Here is a 23,925-nt window from a genome sequence, read left to right as displayed (position 1 = left end):
CTAATATTGGTATCAGCATTGGCCCCAAAAATCAGTATCAGTTAGCCTCTAGTTTGCATAGAGCTGTAGCTTTGTTTAGCTATTTCATGTACGCATATTTTTTATAAATGTTACATTTCTATAGCAGTTCTATTTTGGATATATCATATCAATCCTATCAAATGTAATAAAATCAACATTTAGAGCCGGGGATGGATGGAAGACTAGAAAAAAGAGTGGAAGAGAAAAAGCTTTATAAGAGCAAAGCACACAGTGAAAGGTCTGAGCCAATACACGTAAACCCACTTAGGATTGATCACAAATAGGAGATAATCAATTCAACTCCAATTGAATTCACATCAAGCACAGGGGACTAACCGCACAGGGGAAATGCATTTCAGCAGAGCAGCAGAGACATTGTTCTCCTCCACCATTGATGTTTGACACACATTTGTCATGTCGAGACCTTGTGGAAAATTCCGAACCGATTATTCAATAAAAGGCTGTGGTGTTTTACTCTTTTGCCGTTAGTAGAAAATCCCTGCTGTAATTTTTTTTTCCTTGTCGTTCCTCATCAGCACAGCTTTGTCCTCGGTGTCACGAGTACTCACCTGGGTCTTTGGGCATTTATGATGACTCTGCAGTCTGTGTGGACTAAGCAAACACGCATCTCCCCATCAATGAAAACAAATGCTGCTCCATTGATCTGCTAATCTAGTGGGGTGGGGAAGTGCAAGACTCTCATTTAGTTAAAATCATTACCTCTCCCACAGGATAGAGAGAGATAAGGGGATTTACAGCGAAGGGAGAAAACAGAAAGGTGGAAAGAGAGAGCAGAGCAGGTGACAGAAGAAGAGGAAAGGACAGAGAAGAAATTAGTGATGAAGGGAGTGGAAAAGAAAAGAACAGCGTTCGCCCGTTTCACCCTGGGGTTTCCCTGAACCTGGATCAGGCTGTCTTTGTTTTAAAAACACAAGTGGTGATATTTTTTTGAAGGTTAACAAGCCTGACACATTCACTGAATTGGCCACCTTGTATTTCTTTGTCAAAAATAGATGGAACTTTTGTTGTGCTTCATTTCTGTTGCAGCCAATTTGGTAGAGTTGCAGTTGAGAATTTTTAGAGCAGGGTCATGAACATCAGTGTTCACTGACTCATCGTTTTAAGGCGGTTATTTACTCCCGAATTTACGGTTTTGATTAGAGTTTTGCTAGACTTTTCTAAGTCTCGCTCTGGTCTGGTGATGAGGACAAGGACACATACTGCTTTTCAAAACAGATTTAATTTGCTCATGCAGTTGTGGAGCTGTTACTGACGAATTTTTCCAGATTTTTTTGGTGTGTGGAAATTTCCACAAATATTTCAGGGCTTTAAATTCTTCTGGAGAAATCATCTTTTCCTCTGCGTATTTCTGCCTCTGTCCCACTGTCATACCATTTTACACATTCATACACACACTGCAGAGAAAACGGTTTTGCAGTGGGAAGTCTTTGCAGCGGTCGATAGTGCTTGGCGAGTGATCTATCGACAGAGTGGGAGCGTGTGAGAGATGAGTTCAATATACTTCAATTTAGCTCCACTTGCTTTAATTACTTCCACTGCGTGTGTGTGTGTGTGTGTGTGTGTGTGTGTGTGTGTGTGTGTGTGTGTGTGTGTGTGTGTGTGTGTGTGTGTGTGTGTGTGTGTGTGTGTGTGTGTGTGTGTGTGTGTGTGTGTATACACCCCCAGAGACTGGGTTGTGTTACCCTCAAAGACTGATAATAAAAACACAGGTTAGGGTGTTATTGAATTCAGGGTCTGCTGAGCATTTAGGAGGGTCTAGAAGGTTAAAAGACTTCAAGGTGTGAAATTAAGAAGGAAAGTTCTTCATTGAAAGAATATAATATATTTTTAATAATTTAATTTCTTATTGTATGTGATTTAAAATCCTTTTTGTCAACATGGGTTTTTTTGCTGCTGTGTGATTAAGAACAAGTGACGAGTTAAAAACCACCTAGCTGCCTGCTTTCATGTTGATGAGTCCAGAAGGACAAATAATAAGGGAAAGCACACCAACATAATTGTGTCGCTATCTTGATCTATGACTTCCTGTGTTATGACCTAGAGAGTGTTTTAAGTGGTATTCAAGATGCAATTGGCGTACGTACTTTAGCCTCCAGAGCCTCAAACAAAGAAAAAAAATAAGAAATATGACCTACAGATGACTGTAAACTGATTTTCAGTTTTAGAAACTAAAGCAGTTTAATAGAGCGAGTCATTAAAACCCAAGGAGACTTAGTTTTGAGGTGCTGGTAGGTGCATTTTTAAACTTTGGACAAAGGCTGTTTCCCCTGCTTCTTTTTGTACTTCCTTCCCAAATTGTTATAACTATTCCATTGATGATAGGATTGGTGGTTCAAATTCAGCCCCTCCCCTCAACCTGTCAAACTGTCCTGAACCCCAAATTGTTCAAGGTTCATGTTTATTGGAAAATGTCTTTGGACAGTTCAGGGAAACAACTATTTGCTGCTCTCTAACGGATGCGGGCATTTAACCAGATGTACCATTTCCAAACCACCCATCCTAAGCCTTCAACTTGAAAGACTATTTAAGCCCCTTCCATTAAAGCATTAATCTCCCCATTGATTTATTGTTGGGTCCCTTCCATGTATTTGGGATAACAGTACCTACCACAGATCAAACACCGGTGGCTGTTAATACTTTAGCTCAACAGCCTCAAAGAGTATTGATGAGCCCATTATGGCTTGATCCACCACAATAAGGATAAGGAGGTGACACATAAAAACAAACACAGACAAGCAACACAGAGGTGAGATGTATGATGAATTAAGTCTATTCAAACAAAAATAAAAACAACACCAGGGATAAAAACAGGTCGTTCCGGCAAATATAAATCCGGTTAACCACCCAACCTCCAACATACAGCAACTCTAAGCAACTTTAAGTCTTCTACAGCACCCAGCAGTGAATAGCTCAGTCCCACAGGGTAGAGGTTAAACTGCATTTACAATCTCCTCTCCATCTTGCTTCTTCTTCCTGCAACTTACCGTGTCCAAAAAACTAGCAAAACCCATTGACTTTTTATCACTTTAATTTGAGGCCTCTCCTGACTACTGAGGAATCACACCTTTCCATGAAAAGTGATCTCATTGTTAAATAAAACAGAATCCTATCTGTCTTACGTAATAGATAAGAACTGATTTTACATGCAGTAAGGATGACAGGGGTGATATCTGAAATGACTTTTTGTTTTTGGCCCGGATCTAAATACAGATTAATAGATTCTACACATGCATCACTGTGGGTTGGAATCACCCCAGAGAATTCATTATTCTCTACTGTATCACTCAAATGTTCCATCTGTCTGTATTTTATCTTTCCTTTCTTCCCCCTCCCGTCACCCTCCTTGTCTGGTTTGTTAATGGATGTTTCCACTCCTATTATTTATTTAAGAGTGAATTTGCCAGTGAATCCATAGCATTGAGCGAACATGTCCATTGTAAGCCTCATAAATGATTTTACACCAGAAGGGTGGAGAACCACAGGGGAATAAGTGTCTGCTGTCTCACCTCTAATCCCTTCTTTTGCCTTTTCTCCCCAGTCTGTTCACTTCCTAATACCTTTTCTTTCTGCACTTCTACTGTTGCTCCAGTTGCCATTTTCACTTTGTGATTTCTCAGATGACAGGAAACTTTTTTTTTATAGAAAAATTAAACCTAATTTATGAGGTTTAGAAGCTCACTTTTTTTCAAACTTTACAATTAGCGCCGGGTCAACAATTAGGCCTTTTTCAATTTCCATTTGTGGCAATCGTTTTCAACCAACATGTTCATAAAGCATGACACTCTCATGGCTTGATAAGAAAAAAGATTTTCATGTGTATGGTCAAAAAATATGTGTAAACATTACCACAGAGATACTAAATGTTCTGTAGCTGGATCACTGAATGTTTTCTTTTCACTTTGGTCTAGAAATTGTGGTCAACGTGCTTTATACTTTGCTCCAGTTTTGTCGGCAACTACAGGATGGATTTGCTCTCCGTTCCCTGCCCTCCTTCTTCGACCATAGTCATATGTTGATTTGAGTATCATTAAAAGATTTTCGACACTTGAAGCAATACCTTGACTTTAATGCTGGTACTTTTTTCAATACCAATTTAATAAAAATCTTTTTAAAGAAAATAAAAGTGATACACATTCCGGTATGAATCTTTAGTTTTCCTTTTAGAGGCGGAGAGTGTGTCCGGGGGTGTTTTCTGTTTCTACAATTAACAGCCTCACATGAAAGCCGTCACTCGATGCTACAATTTATCGATGTCCCATAAACGCTTATGCGTATGCTGTCGGTACACGCCAGCTAGCTGAATGAACACAGAGAAGCTTTTTGTTGCTGTAGCTCACGCAGCTTAAACAGGTGTGTAGAAAAAAAAAACGCTATTGAAAAGTGGGAAATTCTAATGTAAGATTTAAGCTACACAAGTTAAATTTATTTCTTATCTACGTGGGCGAGCTGCCTGATTGGAAATATGGTACTGAATGACGATGGCATTTTTCAATGCAAGGTACAACCGAAACAATTCGGTCGGTGTCAGTATGTTCTGTACCTCATCGTAGTCATATGTAGATGTAGACGACTTTTCCCGCAGAGGTGAAGCAAAATGTGACACATGCAGGCTGCCCTCCATTGTACTGACAGGTGTGTTACACGCGTTGGTGGAACAATGAGCCGAAACGTTTTACCTGCTAAACATTAACACGTTAACATCTTCATCGCAGCTCAAAGCACAGCTGTGCTTCGTTGTAGCTTTACAGAATCAGCCGTGTGAATGTGTGGAGGCTTTCCCAGGATGCACGGTGGTCGGGCGTCATGTTCGTGTGTGTGCTTCTTTTGAGATTGGCAGGTGTAACATACGTGTCCACTTTCGGAAGTGGTGCTAACAGTGCAGGCGGTGCATTGTTGTGCGTTGGCTCGTGGGTATCTCCAGCTGTCGAGCTGTTTTACTATAAACTTGTTTGATTAAATATTTTAAAGTGAGACCTCAATGACACATATTTCAAATAGGCTAATTTGATAGATAGAGCACAGATTCACATGACTGGAGTGATTTTTTTTTTTTTTTTTCTCATTTGGTTGCTGGCTTTTGTCAGTCATTTGAAGTTCGAGAACACAGTACAACTGAAAAAGAGGAAATGAACTGAAACTCACTTATTGTCCTTTAGAAAATGTGCAACTTGGCCTGCTTAGGTGGTTATTCTGCTTGACTTCTTCTCCACAATGTGAATTTCCTGAACGACTTTCAAAAAAGCTCTGCCGCTGTTGTTTGTGCGATCACACCTGCAGATTCAGCTGAGTTTGTTTTTATGCCTCTGTCTGTGCCGGCAAACATGCATTACAGGACACCTACACACATAATTCAGTCAGCTGAATTATTTAAATAAAAAGGTAGAAACTGCATGCACAGAGACCCACTCATTTCATGTTGAACCTTTGCACCACCAATTATCCCTTGTTGATATGTTTACATGACTTAAAAGAGAATTATCTTTTATGTGCTGGTAACGTTTTGTAACCTCGAGGCTGGTAAAAAAAAAAACACCCTTTGTAAACTAATAAAAAATGCATTGTGATTGTCATAATTATGTAAGAAAAAAACCTAGGGGATTTTTAAAATCCGTAATATCATGTGATCTGACAGAAGTCGAGCTTTCGTTCGCTGCCCGATTTCATGTCCTACCCATGTTCTGTGTAATTTGTGGTTTTTAGGTTTGTGGATATGAGTTGAAGGCGGTGGTTAGATGGGTATTTGACATGGAATCTGCCTTCTGCTCAACAACATGTTCAGCGACTGCTTTAAGAACTGTTGATGATAACAGGGTTGAAAATATGTGCACCGGTGTGAATCTTTCATCTCCAATATGTCAGGTAACACTCTTTCATTGAAACAGACCTGGAGAAAATAGCAGGAGGGTGTGGAGGTGCACATCAGCCACACTCGGTTTACTTTATCCTGTGATGTGGTTTCACTCTGCATTGTTGTGTCTTCTAAGATAATTTAACACTAGTTTGGCCAATTTCTACTTATTCTTCAGACTTTCTAATATTTCAAATTTTTAACAGTACTTTTGCTGCTAAAATACATATTGTATTAAGTGTTTTTTCAGTAGCTATATAGTAAATACAGTACATCTGCTCACTCTGTTTAAATGCGTGAACCTGCACATGGTAGAACAAGCTGTAAACACAAAAATGATTTATTACTTTCGAAATTTAAGACTTTGAGTGTGTCAGCAAACAGTATTTACAAATCCGTACGTTGAGCTACATTTTTATTCATTCAAAGTTATGTCTCTGGCTTTCTGAAGAACATAAATCCAGTGTTCACTCTTCTTTGAGCTCTCCTTGGGTATATCTGTGATATCTGAATCTATAGCCGCTTAATATTCCAGTATGTTCTTCAACTATAGCCTGCTGTGCTTGAAAATTGGGTGATAACGGTCATGAAAGTGAACCTAAACATTAAAATTGTGGCCATGTCACAAAAATCTTTACTTGATTTACAATTAAATACTTTTGTCTTCCCACCATGTGCTACCACAGCTCATTTCTACCTCTCCTTCAGTTCTTTTTCACCTTCTATTGTTAAAGAGGTGACAATAGCCTGTGTCGACTTCCTGTGGTTGGTACGAAAGTCAGATCAGAACCATCTAAGAAGGGTTTTCACACTGCAAATGAACCGAACCATGTTTCAGTCTGATGTGGATTGAGACCAGCTCTTTTAGTCAGACCAAATTTGAGTCCAGAACACCTTTCACGCCTGCTGTTTTGGTTTGGACCAAACTGAAAGGGTCCAGATCAAGCAAAGTGGGCGTGAAAGTACCCTTAGTGTCGTTTTGGGGGTCAGTAACCATTGGCAGTGGAAAAAGCATTAAAAAAAAAAAAAAAAAAAAAATTGCACTACTTTTTTACATGCGACAGGTGGACAAGACTCCAAACTAGATAGAGATAGATAGATAGACATACTTTATTGATCCTGCAAGGGGACATTTTTCCATTACAGCAGCATGGAAGATATAGCAAAAGCAATAAAAAATTACAGAATAAAAATAGAGGTAGTGAAGGTATAAATATAAAAAAATTAAAAAATGCACAGTATATACAAATGAAATAGACTATGATAAAGAATTAAATTAAATTAAACGGTGTTAATGATTATGTAGAATGGATTTGGGCAGAGGTGAGTTATTGTAAAGTCTTATCGCAGTGGCAAACTAAGTCTAATAGTGTTCCATACAAAATTAAAAACTTAAAAATCAACTGCTGACAAGTTTGCCTTCATTGTTCAACACTAGTTTGTAAAGGTGTAGGTGTTGGTGGGTACGTCAGAGTTTAAGAGATTAGGTCATTTGTTAGTCAAACGGCGGATGAGTTCGTAGGTGTCTAATACGTCTAAGAATTTTGGAAGGACACATAGTTTTCCTTCTTTTTTGTCTGAGTCACTCCCAAACACCCATTAATCTCATGCACACAGAAGTGATGACAGACTGTGTACGCATGCCTTAAGAGCGTGCGCGTGTGTTGACGACTGCAGGAAGAACACCTGTGTGGACTCCGCTAGTCATAGATACGTACCAGCACACAGTTAGCGACACATAAAATCGTAAAAATGGACAGGGGGTGGGAGTCCCACAGATGCTCGCTGCTCATGCCTTATTTGACATAAAATGTTCTTCTTTTTTTTTTTCTTTTTTTTGGGAAGGGGGGTATGACAATTTGTTATCCTTCCAATAAAAATACCCACGTTACTCGATGCAGTATGTGTAACTAACAGAGTAAGACAGATGTTTTTATGGATTATTTTTGGACAGCATTAGAGGCTAACAGGAAAGATTTGATAAGATTCAGAGAATTTCATCAAATTTGTTTCCCCTTTTCCAATTGTTTTGGTGCAGTTCTCCCTGCATGGACCATTACCTGCTGGATCCAAGAGTAGAGATCTAACCCGTCAATGGAAACCCCCACAGAGGACAGACAGAAGAAGAAGAGAGGGGGTGGAGGTATGGCACTACACACACACACACACACACACACACACACACACACACACACACACACACACACACACACACACACACACACACACACACACACACACACACACACACACACACACACACAGGCCTTCACACATCAGTCAGACAGCCCTCTAGTCAGGAGAACCCCTGGCTCACCTTCACACAGATTCACAGATCACACACACTTCCAAACACACACACACACACACACACACACACACACAGAAGTTGTGCTGACATGAATCTATGCAGTCACTTTGACTCACATAAACATGCCTCCCCCTCCCTGCAAACACACACACACTTCAAAGGAAGATTGTAACCTGACAGGCCGACAAAACACGAAGAGCCCACATAGGATTTTTTTTTTTTTTTTTTTTTAATAATGTTTCCTCTCACAAACCCACCTGTTTCTTACAAACTTTTAAGTCCTACCTCTCTTTCTCTCTCGCCTAGTTTTAAGATCTCTCCCTCTTGCTGTGTCTGACATGCACTCTCAGTTTGTGTCTGTATGCTGGTACTCAGGCTCTGTTTGTCTGATGTCTTCTCCCTCTCATCCAACACTGTATACCCCCATCAGGGGATTATATACGCACTGAACCACGTCCTAACTAGACACAATGCAGCCGCGCGCCTGCCTGTATAACTCGAGCACATACGAACCGAAGCAGTCCGTAATCTTATCTGAAACATGTTGCCAAGCTGACGAGCCAGCATGCTGGCACCAACCTATAACATCTCCTTGATGTGAAGTGCAGCTGGACACGTAAAACAATGTGAGACAACGCAGACAGTGATGGTGTTTCCCCCCAGCGTCACACAGATGTTGATGGCTGACAGGCAGCACTGAGCTCTCTGTCAGTGTTGTGCGAGATCAGTCAGCCTTTTGATTCCCACCCCGGCACACGGGGGTCCCGTGGGTGTCACAGCAGGAGGTTAAAGTGTTCAGGACTCGGATAACCCCTTAGAGCCTATCAGAGCACTTAGCCAGCGCAAAGTAGATTTAAAGTTACCACACATTACGTGGGGTGGAAAATCCTTAAATCACACGTGATCCTCAGGTAATTCTAGTCTTGTGCAAAGAGGGTTTAAGGTGCGTTAACCTAATTCTAAAGATTGACAAGTTACGGAGCTTTGGTAACTAAATTATGCTTACTCCAGTTTCACTTTACTGTCAAAGTATTACCTCAAACTGAATTCACTTGAATTATACTTGCAAATGCACGGGAACACACAGAGTGATAAAACAATCTCACCCCAAAGACCATTTAATGGCTGTTCTTCGGCTTTTGATCATACCGCAGGATCTTCATCAGCATACAGAGGTTTTCCTTAATGTTATGTAAGTGGAATTGTTTGTAGTTTTGTACATACTGGCTCCTTGATGCTCAGACAGATGAAGGCAAAAACCGGCTTTTCAGTTTTAGCCAGGAACCTTTAGCTAAGTTACTAATCATTGGTAGCTCCACGCTTTGGTTTGAAGAGAGAATTAAATCTGAACTTGATGGCAAAAGACAAAAAAAGAGTGAAACTAACTTATTGGGCATAAAGTGGGCATCTTCACCAGGAACAGCATTTTTTTTTTTAGCCCCTGTATACAGTTGAGTTCAAATCTGACAGCTCAGCATTATAAGGCGAAAGGCTTTGAGGATGACAGCCAACCGTTGTATTGGCTAATTTAACAGAACTGGTGTTCAAAAAAGACTCCAAACTCTTTGTATGCAGATGATAGCTCGTACTACAATCCCATGCACGTCACTTCCGTATGTGGAGAAATCCAAAGCTTTCCCCGCCTCCAGCGCCTAGTTACGGTTGCTAAGCTATTAGATAATTTCTTTGCGGTGGATGGGTCGAGAGACCTGGCACTTGTAGATGTTTGATTTTCCTGTTATCATAAAATTATCATCATACAATTGAAAAAGCTGCGAATTGGAATTTGGTGAGCATGTTTTGTCAACCGATGCTTCAAAAGTCAAGAGGGAACTTTTAATCTCAAGCAAACATGGTGAAGATGTCATTATATACTCAAGAGAAAGATGAAATTTAAACATCTACAGTATCACTGCAAATAGGGAAAACTCAGTTTGCTCAGGAAGACTGTGTCGTGTTATCGAAAGCTCCACAACAGCAAATATACAGTGTTGTCCTTGAGGTGACATTGTTTTGTCATACTTCGTCATACTTGTCTGTCTTGCGACATCATTTTATTATTGAAAATACATAACAACATTTTTTTAGTACTGATGCAGACACTGGGGAAGATTAGAGGAGTCGTTATACGATAAGATTTCGACTGGCCGGCAGCTGAACCGTGGATGTTGAAGTCATGTGGTAGACCTCCATCAGACTTCCACGGAGCCCCTTGTGTTACATAATTTTTTAACTCCAGCACTGTTTCTCTTTCACCAGTGACAAAGTAACATCTGGCTAATTCAGTCTCAGTTGTGACAAGAACAAAGGATTACTCTCACAAGATACGAGGTTGAAGAGAGCTGAAGGGATGATGAGGAAAAGGATAAAAGAGTGTAGCGCAGCACTCGTCCTGCCAGTCTCTCTTCTCTCTCTCCATCTTCCAGCTCACCGATAAGCTTTACTTTAAATGTGGGTAAATTCAAATACAAATAAGATGTGAAATGGTTTTTCTCTGGGTTTTTTTTTAAGTGGACTTCCTAGATGCATAATGTCCAGTATATTAAAGGGGCACACTGGTGGTATTACATGTCAAAGATAGTTATAAGTTTAAGGGAGTACTATTCATTTTGTATCAAACATTTTATTATGTGTGGCTCTGGAGGAGATGTGTCAAGTCTGAGATGATGTTGTGATATCGCCTCAGTAGGTTTAGGTTGGGCCTCGTTGTGGGCAACAACATTTGGGGTTATTTATGTTGCATTGTGGGAATTTTTCAGGGATGCTGTGTTTTTGGCACATGACTAAAAGACGACATATCTCCACTGCATTGACTTGGACTACTTCTTAAACAATCTGCATTTTGGAAGTCCCCCGACTTTACAAAGTGTTTTTAAATGCTTTGGATGCTAGCTTGAAGGTTAGTGACTGTTTGCTCCAACAGAATCTCTGGATAGGTTTTGAACTGAAATTTTTTTCTGAACATGCAGATCAAGTTATCAATATCGCCACATGATAAATGGACTCAAGACAATAATACGGAGCTGGGCCATTGATTTGAAAGACATCGTTTCATCACTCATCCGTATGACTGATCAGAGTCGAAACGCCATTTAACAGTTCATCTGTCAGATGACAAAACCTCCCTCAATCCCACGAAGAACAGAAATAAGCAGTTCATGGTATGATGACATAATAAATAAGAAAAATCTCTTGTTTTAGATCTTTTTTATTATTTTATCTCATACCTGTAAAAATATATTCTCAAAATAAATAAATATATGAAATAAATATACTGTATGTCCTAGAAAACAAACAATCATAAATAAGAATAAAATCTGTCATGTGTAAAGGTGTCCTTGTCGGTCCCATGCTCGTCGTTTGACGGCAGCCAGTCGGACAACAGCAGAATTCCTTCACAGGTTTCCAGAACGAGTTCCAACAGAACAAACAGTATTCCGCCACAGGACACCACAGAAGAAGTCATTATGAAACTCCACTGCACCTGTTCCTCTTCTTTGTCATGCACTTTGCAGCAAAGTCACATCTTCTGAGCAGCATCTGTCTTTGGACTAGTTTCATAAGGAATTCACCCATGTCAGTCCGATACAGGTGATTCCCTTCAGCTCTAAGACCTGTTTCCAGAACAAATCTGGCTGCTTTCCAGTGCATGATAATACCTTTTTTTTATTTATTTTTTTTTATTTTTTTTTATGTAAACCAGCCACATTGTATGGTGGATTATGCATTTTAATTAATCATTTACTTAGCAGCCACAGTTATGTTTGAATGAAATAAAAAACAACCTAATGAAAACAGTGGGATTGACAAGACTCGGCAGCCACAGTAGTAAAAAGCTACTCGCAGCTAGTGGTTAATCTCAACTATCAAGTCCACACCTTTGTCTTTTAGAACATGCAGTCTGGACCAGCAACTTCTTGGATTTCATGAGTGGAAACTTAAATAAAATCTGAAGATCATCTGTTTGGCCACCAGGGCCTTTGCATAGGCCAATAAAGGGGCAATATTTGGGGCCCAGGTAGTTTCTGTCCGTCATGTGGTCTTCACGTTTTCCACAGAAGATCCCTGGTGCTGTTCAGTCAAACTCCCTGACCGGTCTGATTCTTTCCTTCCTCCATGCCAGCGGAGGGGAGTGTTGATTTGGTGCACTTTTTGTGATCCTGATTTGTCCATATTGACAGGATCTTCCATCTCCCTCAAGAAGGGGAAGACTTTAGGTGCACTTGATTGTGTTTCTCAGCTCAGACCAGCTTTGACATTCCCTTCAGTCTCAGCTCTGGCCGAGTATGTCTCTGTACAGGTCTGGAACTCTATCTGGATCCACAGGCCTCGGTAGGAAGTGAGTGAACCTCTGATGCCGCCTCGATCTCATTCCATCCCGGGACGACCCATCTTTGTTCAGAGCAACAAAATAAAACGCACCCCTCTCTCCGTGCCGGTAGATGTTTGAGGAGTACGTGTTGTACCAGTTTTCTTCAAATTGCTCCCTGAAAACACATTCGGCTGACAGCTTCTCCTGCAGAAAGAAAAACGAGTAGACAGAGAAGAAATATGAGTTTTATGGTGCAAAATGTGCCACCTGCTGGCTGCAGGTGAACATATCAGTCACAGGGAAGCATACTGAAATCTGTGGTGTGTGTATGTTCGGGCATGAATACTTACAGATCCATACAGTTCTCCTTTGCTGTTCATGGCGAGGTAAAGGCCACTGTCCACTCCTCTGATGCTGACCAGCCCCACAGCGAGACTGATGAACTCCAGAATACCTGCACATACACAATACATCATGCTCATTAATAAGATATTCTGATAACACATAAAGATGACTTTAAACATTTTAGATATCGGATATAATATGGCTTTAGTCTTTATGAAGGTATTTCCACTGCTACTTATACAATATCAAGTATTTGCAATATAAAAGCAAAATGAAGCATATCTGGATCAATTCTGAGACTAAAATGTATTTGCACTCAATTAATAAATTACCCAAGTCTATGTGTTGTATTTCCACCAGCTGACTCAGACAAGTAAGGTTGTAATGGTCTCTGGCATGAGGAGGCATCCAAATCTCAAGTGGATTGAATCGAGCACCAGAAGTGCTACAACCTTGCAGCAGTAAAATAATCTAAGTGGTCTGCTTTTGATCTGCAGCAAGCTGCAGCTGTTTATCTTAATAGCTGAATATAAGTGGCGTAAAAGCTTCCAATCAAATCTCAAGGAGGAAATGTGATAGAAATGTGCAAACATAAAATATTGTAACTCTTGTTGCACCTGGAAGCTCATTTATCTTAAAGTAAATTCTGTTTCACTGGGAATTTTAGTGGTAGATGACAGTTTAGTGTTAAAGCAGCTGTAGAGATTACACTTGCAATTAATATTTGCTTGCTTGTCTGACTGGAGTGGCATGGATATTACATGGGTTATATGAAGTGCATACTCCACATGATGGGAGAGATGCAGCTATGTCCCTATTGTGAGATAGAAACCACCTACCACATCTCTCATTTAATTAACATTTAATTTCAGCTGTTATCAACTGTATAACAAAGATCATCCCTCGATTTCACATTTGTGTGTGTGTGTGTGTGTGTGTGTGTGTGTGTGTGTGTGTGTGTGTGTGTGTGTGTGTGTGTGTGTGTGTGCGTGTGCGTGTGTGTGTGTGTGTGTTACTGCCTCCACCATAAGGATACAATAGAGCCAAGAAATTTTGCAATAGACTACCAGCTACTATCACTACTACTATCATCACCATCATTCCTGTGAATGGGTCCGTACCGAATCTGCTGTGGTCTTTCCTGGTGCCCTGCACGGTGCCGTCTGGATGGATCTCCAGGTGGAAGCCGGTCCTGCAGTAAAGCTGCCGCCGCCTCAGGATGCCCTTCAGATGGCTGAGGTCCGCCAGGCTCCGGGACAGCCTCTCCGCGGACACCAGGTGCTCCTGCTGCTGCCCGTGCGCCCCCATCATCATTCCGTTTACGGAGTTGTAGTCCACCGCCCCGGCTGGGGTGAGAACAAAATGAGAGCCAACGGGAGCCGGAGCGGCACCCGCGGGACCAAAGCTGTCCAGAAATCCGTTGGCGAAGCTCCCAACCTCGGCCGCTGCCCCCATCACAGAGAAGACACCCGATCCTGTTTGCAGCCTTCAGGAGATCCAAGTCGAGGTCCCAGTGATGAGCAGAGAGGCACTCTGTGAGCAAGCGAGCGAGGGTCAGCCCGTGAAGCGCAGAAAAAGAAAAGTTGGTCGAAAATCCCCAGTGAGTGCTTGTTTTGACGCACCGTTAATTAGATTGTCATCTAACTGAGAATAAACTCCTGCGTTATCCTGATGTATCCCCGGTTGCAGCAGCCCGTGTCCCTTCCTCTGCTCTCTTCTGCTATTTATCCCCCTCTCTCTCCTCTTCAACCTCGGGATACTCCCCTTTGCTCCGGTGCACATTAGGGTTTTCCTCTCTCTCTTTCTCTCTCTCTCTCTCCCTCCCTCCTGCTACACAGCCTTTTTATTTCTGCGGTACTCTCCGTTCACCACAGCTCCTCCAGCAGCAGCATGTAGTGCGGTGATACCAGTGCGCTTCACTACACATCTAAGGCATTGCCTTATATTCACCGCGTTGCCTTTTTATGCAAATAATGACAGGCTTAATAGGCTTATTTTCTCCCCACTTCCCCTCCCATTCCTGGGCACTTTAACAGTAAGAACAGTTTAAACTGAGCGGGTGTTTGTGAGAGTCGCAGGGGAGTGCGCAACTCAGCGACGATTTGTGCGTAAAATAGACAAGAGGGAGTGCATGTATGTCAAACAGCTTCAAAGTGATATTTCCATTATCCTAAACGTTTTACAACTCCATGCCCCCATTTCCAAATGACTCAGGTGCGACGAGAGAGCGAGAGAGCGAGAGGAAAGCCCCAGTTTGCGTAATTTTCGCACTCGACTGTCTGATTTATTGCTCGTTTTATGTAACCCAGCCGCACGTTTACAGCGCCCGCACAGACACAAACACACACAGTCCTACACATCGCCCACACACACACCTGTGCAAACGACATCACTTGACTGTCAATCCCTTCATTGATCTTTGCACGATGCTTTGAACAGCGCAGGAGCCCATATATATCCTTAATTGTGGTCTTAAAAGACGAATCAAAGACACAGAGGCTTCAAAGCGCAGGGATCTTGTAAGGGGATCGGGCAATAACAACCAGAAGAAGGGGATATACCTGTTTGAACTGTAAGCTTCGAAAATACCCCGAGACTTGACACTTGAAGGACTTCAGAAAAGAATAAGTAGCTGTTAATAATTTAGTAAATAACAGCATACTCAATTTTAATGACCATAACTAGCACATATTGATCATGTGGAATTTGGTCACCCACATGCAAGATTCGTTAGACTTAGATTATAGTCGTTGTTTACCATGTAAGTCAATAAAAGCGCGTGCATGCCAATTAAAAATACAAGATAGCACAATAACGTCTCTCCAAATAGGGTATAAAGCTTCTTTTTTTTTAATTACTTGTGGCACTGACAGAACATGTTGTTGTTTTTTTCCACTTTTTTTTCTTTATTTTTCTTTATCCATCTTTAGCCATACTGTACACTCAGATGTGAGTTGCTTTACTGTGGAGGTCAAACTGCAGTTTACGTGGTTGATTTAGTCTGTGGTTTTATCCGAACCCGGGGCCCAGCGTTCCACGTTCCAGCCTATATGGCATTGATTTTGGCAGCCATGCAGACACACACTCGTGCACACGAACCCACGCGCCCACACGGCTTCACCCTCCCCTGGGAGTCCCGTTGATAAATGAGTTGAAAGTGCAGAGGTGTTGGCGCACGCGAGCGTGTGTGGTCGCTGTGCGGGTCATTTTGTTGGCTCCTCGTGTCGATTTCTGCAACATGATAGAAAGATACATATATATATATATATTTTTAGATATATGTCTACAGACCTACAGCTACATGTAGCCTAGTTTGTCACGAGTGTGCGTGTGGTTTGCGCAATCTATGTGTGTGGCGTGCCTCATTCGCTTTCCCTCTTTCCCTCGATTCATTAGTATTTATGACCAGCACGAAAAATAACTTTTTATTAAAAGGAGACCTTATCGATCGGTATCGCCCTCAGGCTGATCAGATCCTGATGTATTGGATATCGATCTGGCCTCAATGAAGACGTCAGTTATAACGCCACATCCTCACATAGGCCCAAGTCAAGAGTTCCCAGGATCACATGATTTGCTTTAAATTATAATCTTTCGGTTTTCTGCTCTGTTAGTGACACTGGGGCAGAGAGGGAAGCCAAGCATGGAGCCACCATGTAGGAGGAGGGTGGTGGTGATGATGATGATGGCGAGGAGGCCCCAAGGGTTATACCCCCACCCCCACCCACACATACACACACACAGAAATCACACCCTAATCGAATGCCTGGATAATGGAATAACTGAATAAGTAGCCTAGAGGTTATTAATGCAAGTGGTTTCCAAACTGGGGTCTGGGGAACTCCAGGGGTCCTTAAAGCAGTAAGGCACTATCAAAAATGTAGACTATATGATTTAATCAGAATTGAATCTCCCTGAAAATGCAGAATCTGAGATTTCTCAACTTTGATGTTCTAATGTTCTTTTTCTCCTCTTCTCGTTATTCTGCTTTGTGTTTCGTTATGAGGTTGGATTTGGTGCAGCAATTTGTCAGGGATATTAAATTGTATGAGAGAGTTGTTAACATTCGACATCTTTTACAAGTTGTAATTTCACATGAAATATTAATGCAATCAGTCAACCGGTTATGGAAATAGATTAATCACCTTGAATCATTCATCTAGTTTTGGTTATGAACAAAATAGAAAAACAAAAGAACAAAGTAAAGGTTTATTACTCAACCTTTTAAATGGTTTATTTCTACCAGGAGGTTTTGATAGTCGTCGTTTGATCTGTTTTCAACCAAACAGCAGAGTGATCCATCGTGCTTCATGTGTGAACAGGTGACAGGCCTGTCTGTTAGACCTCTTCCCTTTATTCTCTCAGCATCAAAGTCAATCAGAAAAGCCCCATCAGGTTAACTTCAGTCCTACGTGTAGAGACTGAATCCAAGAGTTCATCTTTGATATTTGTTTGATATCTGCTCTCCATTTGCTCCTTTCAACCTTTACTTCACACTGGAGATGTGACGCCCCACTGACCCTCGATGAAAAGTGAAGAAAGTTACAAATGTTGATGTCATTGGTCAGTTATAAATTCCTCTCTGTAAACTGAGATGTCTTTCATGTTCCTTTCCGGAAATAGCCTCGAAATATATTTGGGGTGATAGTAACAGATGTTATTTTGCTGATTGGTTTTGAACTTTTTGGGGGTATTTTTCATGTTTGTAAAGCACTCGCTGAGCCTGACAGTTTCTCGGGAAGTGGTATATTTACTTTAATACATTTTTAAGATATTTCAAAGGTAGTTCCATTTTATGGTTTTGACTACTTGAGAAAATTGATGATAAAAGTTATCTGACTCACTATTTGGTTAATACGTTTAGAGAATACGATGCAGTTAAAATACACAACAGTAGCCTGTTAAAATTAGGATACAATTATTTTCACCATGCACCTACAGTATTTATTAATTTTTTTTAATTCAACCTTTATTTAAATCTTGAAAAACCATTGCAATGACCAAACTGTGCTCTGATTTTCTCTCAACCTATGCTCTGATTTTCAATGATATTGAGACTATAGTTTAGAACAGAATAAATACACATAAAAAACAAGTAGACAAACATGCAACAAAAGAGCATGACCATATAGTTTTAAACTGACCTGATACAACTGTGTTAAATTTCAAAGTGCGTTGCCAGTTTTAAGACACTGAAAGGCATTTTTCCCAAATGTGATATTTGCATGCGGGACTCTGAGCACCAGCCAATCACTTGATTAAGACAAAGAATGACTGTAGCACCACTTTACATTTAACAGCACAACATGGAAATGGGAGCAATTTAATCCCATTTGATATCACAATTAATTTTAAAGTACACACAAAGTGCAACATTAATGCAAAATAACACAGCAAGGGTCGACTGAGACCTGCAGTCTTCCCCTATGAAAATAGGTCCAATTAAATTAGAAATTTAATAGCATTTAACAACACAACATGAATATGCAGCTTACACAGTAATATTAAAATTTTAATAATACAGTCTAATGTCATAACTCAGACATCAGAGTATTTTACCTTTTATATTTTTTTAACTATTTTACTCATATTGCTAGCCTGTCAACATATTCTGCAATAGCAGGTTAAGTAAAATACCTAAAATAGGGGCTCATTGTTTGGCATGTTTGATTAATAAATAGCCTACAACACCACACGACCTACAAAGTTGATAGGTTTTACTTGTATGTTGTTGGTGTTGTTTTCTCACTTTGAAGGCAAAATTTTAATATAGCTATCCGCTGGATATTAGTGTCGGCTATTAAAACGTTTTTTATTATTATTATTATTATTTTTTTTAAAGTCTGCATGTTATTCAAACAACCTAACTGCCGGATGAGATCACATAGATTTAGATTCAACTACACCCAGCTCCATTTGTTTATAATTGACTGTGGTTCAAATTAATAGCTCGCGTTCACTCAGTGAAGCATCAAATCCTCCGCTCAGTGTGCGGGACTTCGCTCTCAGCCTCACCGGCAACAGCGGTGGCCGCACATCTCGCGATGAAACCGGGGAAACGCGATAGTTTTGAGCTGCCCTCAAAGTTAAAATCGCAGCAGCAGCAGCAGCAGCATCGACGGTAGCAATGGCCGTTTTTCGCAGAGTGGCAGCCCTGGCCAAGCTTAACATCTGGTCGACGGCGAGAAACGAATTAGTCGGCGGTCAGACGGCAAGTGGAGGAAGGACACGGAGATGTCTGGCCGTCGGTGTGTGCGTCGCGACGGGTGGCGCCGTGGCACTTTACTTCTACAACGAAATGACGAGCGGCGGAGGCAGGAAGAGGATGAGGATGAGGAGGCTCAGCATCAACGGTCTGCTGCCGTCCATCCCGACCGTCGAAGCCAAGGAGAAGGTAATAACTGCAACCGGCAGCTTGAAAGCCGTTTTGGGCTTCACTGGCACGTAGCGAGGACGTAGTTTGTTTTCCGAAAATGTGCCAGTGTTGACACATGGGGCCTCGTTGTGGAGGACTGGGGAGGTGTGGAGGGATGGGGGGGGCAGACATTTCTTTCAACTGAGATTAGACACAAATAGAGACCTTGTCAGATAGGCCGACTTCTGCTCGGCAGTTTTTGTGTATGTTTTGTTTTTTCTCTCTCTCGGGCGGGTAAAGTGTGTCACTCGCTCCCAGCAGTGGAAACAGTGCGCTCACTGTTTTGGCTGCGGGACGATTTGCGCGCGCAGATGCAGGAATGGCGCTCTCCGCTCGCGCTGGTGCTGAAATTACCACAATCTAACGACGTTACTGTCACGCGGGGCAGCTCACAACTTGCACACACAGTCGATGTCAGTGTTTTAACTTACTGATACAAATTAATGTTTTGAATTATTAACATCAACATGCGCTTTTTGTTCTTAAATTTAAAGTAAGGTACTCGTTATGCAGCACGGCCTACTACAGAATAATATGCACTATTTTCTAAGATTATTTATTGATTTATTATTAGTTAAAACCCTTGAATCTGCGCAGTAGTAATTTTATTATTTTGCAGAAATGATTGTTAAAAACAGTTCTCTTTTCACCGTGTCACTTCCCCGATCTCTCATCTTGACTGCAGCCCAAAGTCAGTAATGTAATTCACACTAACAGCACATGAACATCAGCAGGAGAGTCAGAATATCACAATTCTCCGTAGATAAAACGGATAAAAGGAAAGCTTAACAACACTGTGCGGCAAAATTGTTTAACTTTTTAGCTGCACAGAATTTACGGTTCATCGTTGTTTCAATTAAGATTTTACCACACGTAGGAATAAGGAGACATAAGCAAGATAAGCTTGTCAAATGTCACAATGGGTCCAAAAAATAGAGGTGGGGATACAAATACTATTGAAACTTAATTGCAAATCTTCATCAGAGTCCAAGAATCCTCATGTTCAAGTATGTCCTCCTCTGCACAGTGTGACACTTTTCTGAAATAACGACGCAAGATTACACGCGTTAAGTTATTCGTTAACTGTGATGCCTCCATTTTGCCCACTCCGTCAGTTGTGCTGGGTCAGTTTGAGCATGTCTGCCCGTCAGCTTGAACTGAAATTGTTGTTCAACTTAAAAACCACAACGTTATTCTTCGACATCGTCCTTTCTGGTCTCGTTCAAGTTTTTGGTGTAATGTATGGTCACAATTATCCATCTCAGGGTAATTTAAACATGCAACAGTGCGTATTCTCACAGAGAAGACTAATCTTGGACGCTACAGATCTAGAAAATTTTAGACCAATCTCCATCATGATTTTTTTTTTTAAAGAAAAAACAGTTTTTGCGCAAATTAAGTTTTTGTAATTATTAATGCTGTCTCGGAGGTTTTTCAATCTGGTTTTAGTTCACAGCATTGAATCTGCCAGTTTAAAATTTGTAATGATCTTTTACTCATTGCTGATGCCATCTCTCCTTGTGTTACTTGATGTGGGAGTCTGTGATGAGAGTCTTATCTCCCATCCTGAGCAGTGTGTCGGCATCCGTGGCACTTCTTTGAACTGGTTTAAATCCCATCTGACCGATAGATTCTTTTCTGTTGGCATGAGTGACTGCTTTTCTTTCCTTTTAAGCCCCTCTGACCTGTGGGCTACCTCAAGAGTCCAATTGGGGCCCAATAGTGCTTTCAATCAATATATTGCTCATGTATATCCTCCCGTGGGATTTGGCTTGATATTTTTTAATATCACAGTTAATTTCTACCACAAATCGATGAACAATAAAATAAAATAAAAAAATCACGAGTAAAATTTTAAAATGAGTTAATTCGAGAGGTTATTATGATTTGAATAATCCTATTCAGAGGACATTACATATTTACATCATGTGACTGTTACATCTTTGTGGCGTGTCAGATACATGAACTGGTTTATGTCTGAAATGGACCTCTGCTGGCTGGATGGTAGCGTAATTTAACTGAACTGAAATAACTAAAGTGGATGTCAGGAAGGAACACAGGAGAGTTTAAAAGAAAGAACTCAGAAAGCTGAGGAGAGGGGTCAAAGAGCTGCAGCTGTGAAGGGAAAACAGGAGGTTGCCTGAGGGGAAAACACCTGGAGCATCTGCTGAGCTGTCAGGAAAACCAGACAAGGCAAGAGAAACTGTTTCTGTTGTGGATACATGACAACTACACAAGAACACAGTGAACCACACTGCATGTACTTTTTAATCACTGTCATTAAATGATTTCTTTCCAAGGAGCTTAAATGACTTTTTACATCATGTTGTGCAGCATATAGCTGGTGAACTTAGCTGCCTTTGTCGAAGTTTGTGCACTTCATTCATTAGTGAATCAGAGCCACGGGTGTCTGTGCTCTAACACTTGATTACGGTGCATTCCCATGAAGCCTAGCACTCATCTCCTATTCATGCCTTTCAAAGCCCCCTTGGTGAAAGCAGCATCAAAGCTTTATGAATGACTCTGTGCGCTCATTAGCACGTTAGCTGAGCTGAGCAGGAGCCTCTGTGCCCCGGGGCCCGCGGCCAAGTGGGTTTAAATTTGGAAACCTCTCCGCTAATTACACAGCTTCATGTGGCACAATCTGTTGGCGTAGCAACTCTCCTACACTGCAGTTAATCAAGTCGAAGCCCTCGCTCCTCACAGAGCGAGAGAGACAGATGCTAATAAAGTATAAAGTAGTGAGAAAATATTTGTGTGTGTGTGTGTGTGTGTGTGTGTGTGTGTGTGTGTGTGTGTGTGTGTGTGTGTGTGTGTGTGTGTGTGTGTGTGTGTGTGTGTGTGTGTGTGTGTGTGTGTGTGTGTGTCCCTGTTCTCCGGTTAATACACTGCGCCAGGGGTGCTGATGCTATTTATAATCTCAGAGAGCTAAATGGAGAGAGTTGATGCCAAGAATAGATGGATCTCCTCATTATGGAGGTTCAAAAGGAGTGAAGAGGCACATACAGTTTAGATCCTGCTGTCTGCACAGAAAGCTGTCACAGCTGTGGAAGTCACATTCAAACGATGACCGCTGTGGAAAATGAATCACCTGTCAGTGTGGGGGAGTTGTCGGTTTTCTGACGGTTAAATAATGGAAATACATTTTGACACACACCTGTTCTCTATCATAAACTTTTCACATCACTTGATGACATGAATCCAACAGTATTGCAATAACCAGACTGCAAATAATTTGATCTGATTCTTGCTCACAGCTGCACCGATGGCTTATTTCATTTTGTTCATCAATCAGGCCACAAAGTAACAATATATTTTCTTTTGTGTTTTTGATTTGTGTCTTCAGGCACGTCCTTATGACTTTGAGGACGGAGACGTGTACATGTCTTCCCACGAGCATCGTTTCCGCATGTTCAGCTCTGTGGAGTACGACGGACAGCTGTACATGACCCCGCAGAACTTCATCGAGTCGGTGACCATGAGTGAACCCAGAAGTACGTATCAGACAGAGATTAGCCTTCGAGGTTGGCTTCAAAACTAACTAAAATGACTGAGTTTTGTGTGTGTATACTGTGTACGACCTGCCCCCCAAAAGCTTTTCTCTAATATGTATGGAATATGTTTTCTTTTTTTTTTAGATTGAACATTGATTCCAACTATATTCTTTCTTTGAGTCAAATCTTAATTCCATTTTCAATTTGACAATGTATGCAGGCATTTATGTCGGGTAACATTAACATGTAGCTGATATCTGCATTGTATTTAGATTTAATTGCACTGATTTAATATATATAACATTTGCATCTGACCTTGACCTGCTTTTAGTTCCCTTTTCCCGCAGTAAACTCACTTCCTTCTTTCCTTTAATTGTCAGTGCAGACCTTATTTTGCTCTTTCAGTATCTTAGAATATCATTTTTCACGACTGTTTTGTGGTAGTTGATTCCAAACATAAGAATTGAATGCAGTTACTGTAGTGTCTATATTTGGATTAGACGTTCATTTGATAACAAACTGAATCTGATGTGTTTTAAGTTAATTGATTTTGATCTCTAATCTGAATTTGATTTTCCAGACAGATATAACAATTCTGGGTTTAAAGACATCTTTGCAGTTTCTGTCGGCCCACGGCCAGTCGTAACAGATTAGTCCCGGCCAGCCAGCCTCAAAGCAGATGGCTTTACCGCTATTGTTTAGTCTGAGGTTAATGTTAGTCAGGCACACACACACAGAGACGCACACACACACATTCCATTTGCTCTCATCTCTCATGTTCCCTCTTTCTCTAACCCAGTTAATATGTAAACTACACAATCAACTTAACGTTTTCCTGTGTGACTGCTGGCCTAAAAAATGTCATCACACTTTGAGGTTGTCACAAACAAAAACAACTACTTTTTCTCTCTTCAGTTGACGTATGATTGAATTGCGTGCAAACTGTGCACCTGCACGTGTGTGTTTACATCTAGGCTTGGCTCGCTGACATACGATACAGCCGCGCATGCCCTCTCGGCAGCCGACATCCTCTAATGCCCCCTTTGAAGTTGAATTAGATGAACTTTGTTGTATAAAAACAGAACAAAAGTAGCATGTGCTTTTACGGGGACATTCCACATACTACAAAGACAAGCACGGGGCACTTTAGACGATACA

At 41.1% G+C, this 23,925-nt stretch overlaps 2 protein-coding genes across 5 annotated transcripts in view; one reads left to right on the top strand and one right to left on the bottom strand.

Annotated features, from left to right (window-relative positions):
- Nucleotides 1-11,434: 11,434 nt before the first annotated feature.
- On the bottom strand, nucleotides 11,435-14,538 carry LOC138614486 (fibroblast growth factor 20-like). The gene is made up of 3 exons (XM_069687973.1): nucleotides 13,980-14,538; nucleotides 12,864-12,967; nucleotides 11,435-12,717 (listed from the first exon to the last, which is right to left on the bottom strand). The coding sequence occupies exons 1-3, from the start codon at nucleotides 14,311-14,313 to the stop codon at nucleotides 12,472-12,474; spliced, it is 684 nt and encodes a 227-aa protein (XP_069544074.1). The 5' UTR covers nucleotides 14,314-14,538; the 3' UTR covers nucleotides 11,435-12,471.
- A 4,349-nt stretch (nucleotides 14,539-18,887) lies between these two features.
- The window catches only part of micu3a (mitochondrial calcium uptake family, member 3a), a 28,005-nt gene continuing 22,967 nt past the window's right edge, over nucleotides 18,888-23,925 (top strand). For 2 of the 4 annotated variants that reach the window (XM_069687979.1, XM_069687977.1), the window contains exons 1-2: nucleotides 18,888-19,252; nucleotides 22,620-22,767. In XM_069687979.1, the coding sequence (XP_069544080.1) occupies nucleotides 18,986-19,252; nucleotides 22,620-22,767 (415 nt within the window). In that variant the 5' untranslated portion in view covers nucleotides 18,888-18,985. The remainder of the gene's footprint in view (nucleotides 19,253-22,619; nucleotides 22,768-23,925) is intronic. The other 2 variants (XM_069687978.1, XM_069687976.1) reach the window with 2 other exon arrangements.

Source organism: Brachyistius frenatus, unplaced genomic scaffold (assembly GCF_029030835.1).
Source record: "Brachyistius frenatus isolate BFR_SWC_R1_liver_20210118 unplaced genomic scaffold, ASM2903083v1 Contig_510, whole genome shotgun sequence".
In the NCBI taxonomy this organism is placed as follows: Eukaryota; Metazoa; Chordata; class Actinopteri; family Embiotocidae; genus Brachyistius; species Brachyistius frenatus.
This window is presented reverse-complemented; position numbering and strand designations above follow the sequence as displayed.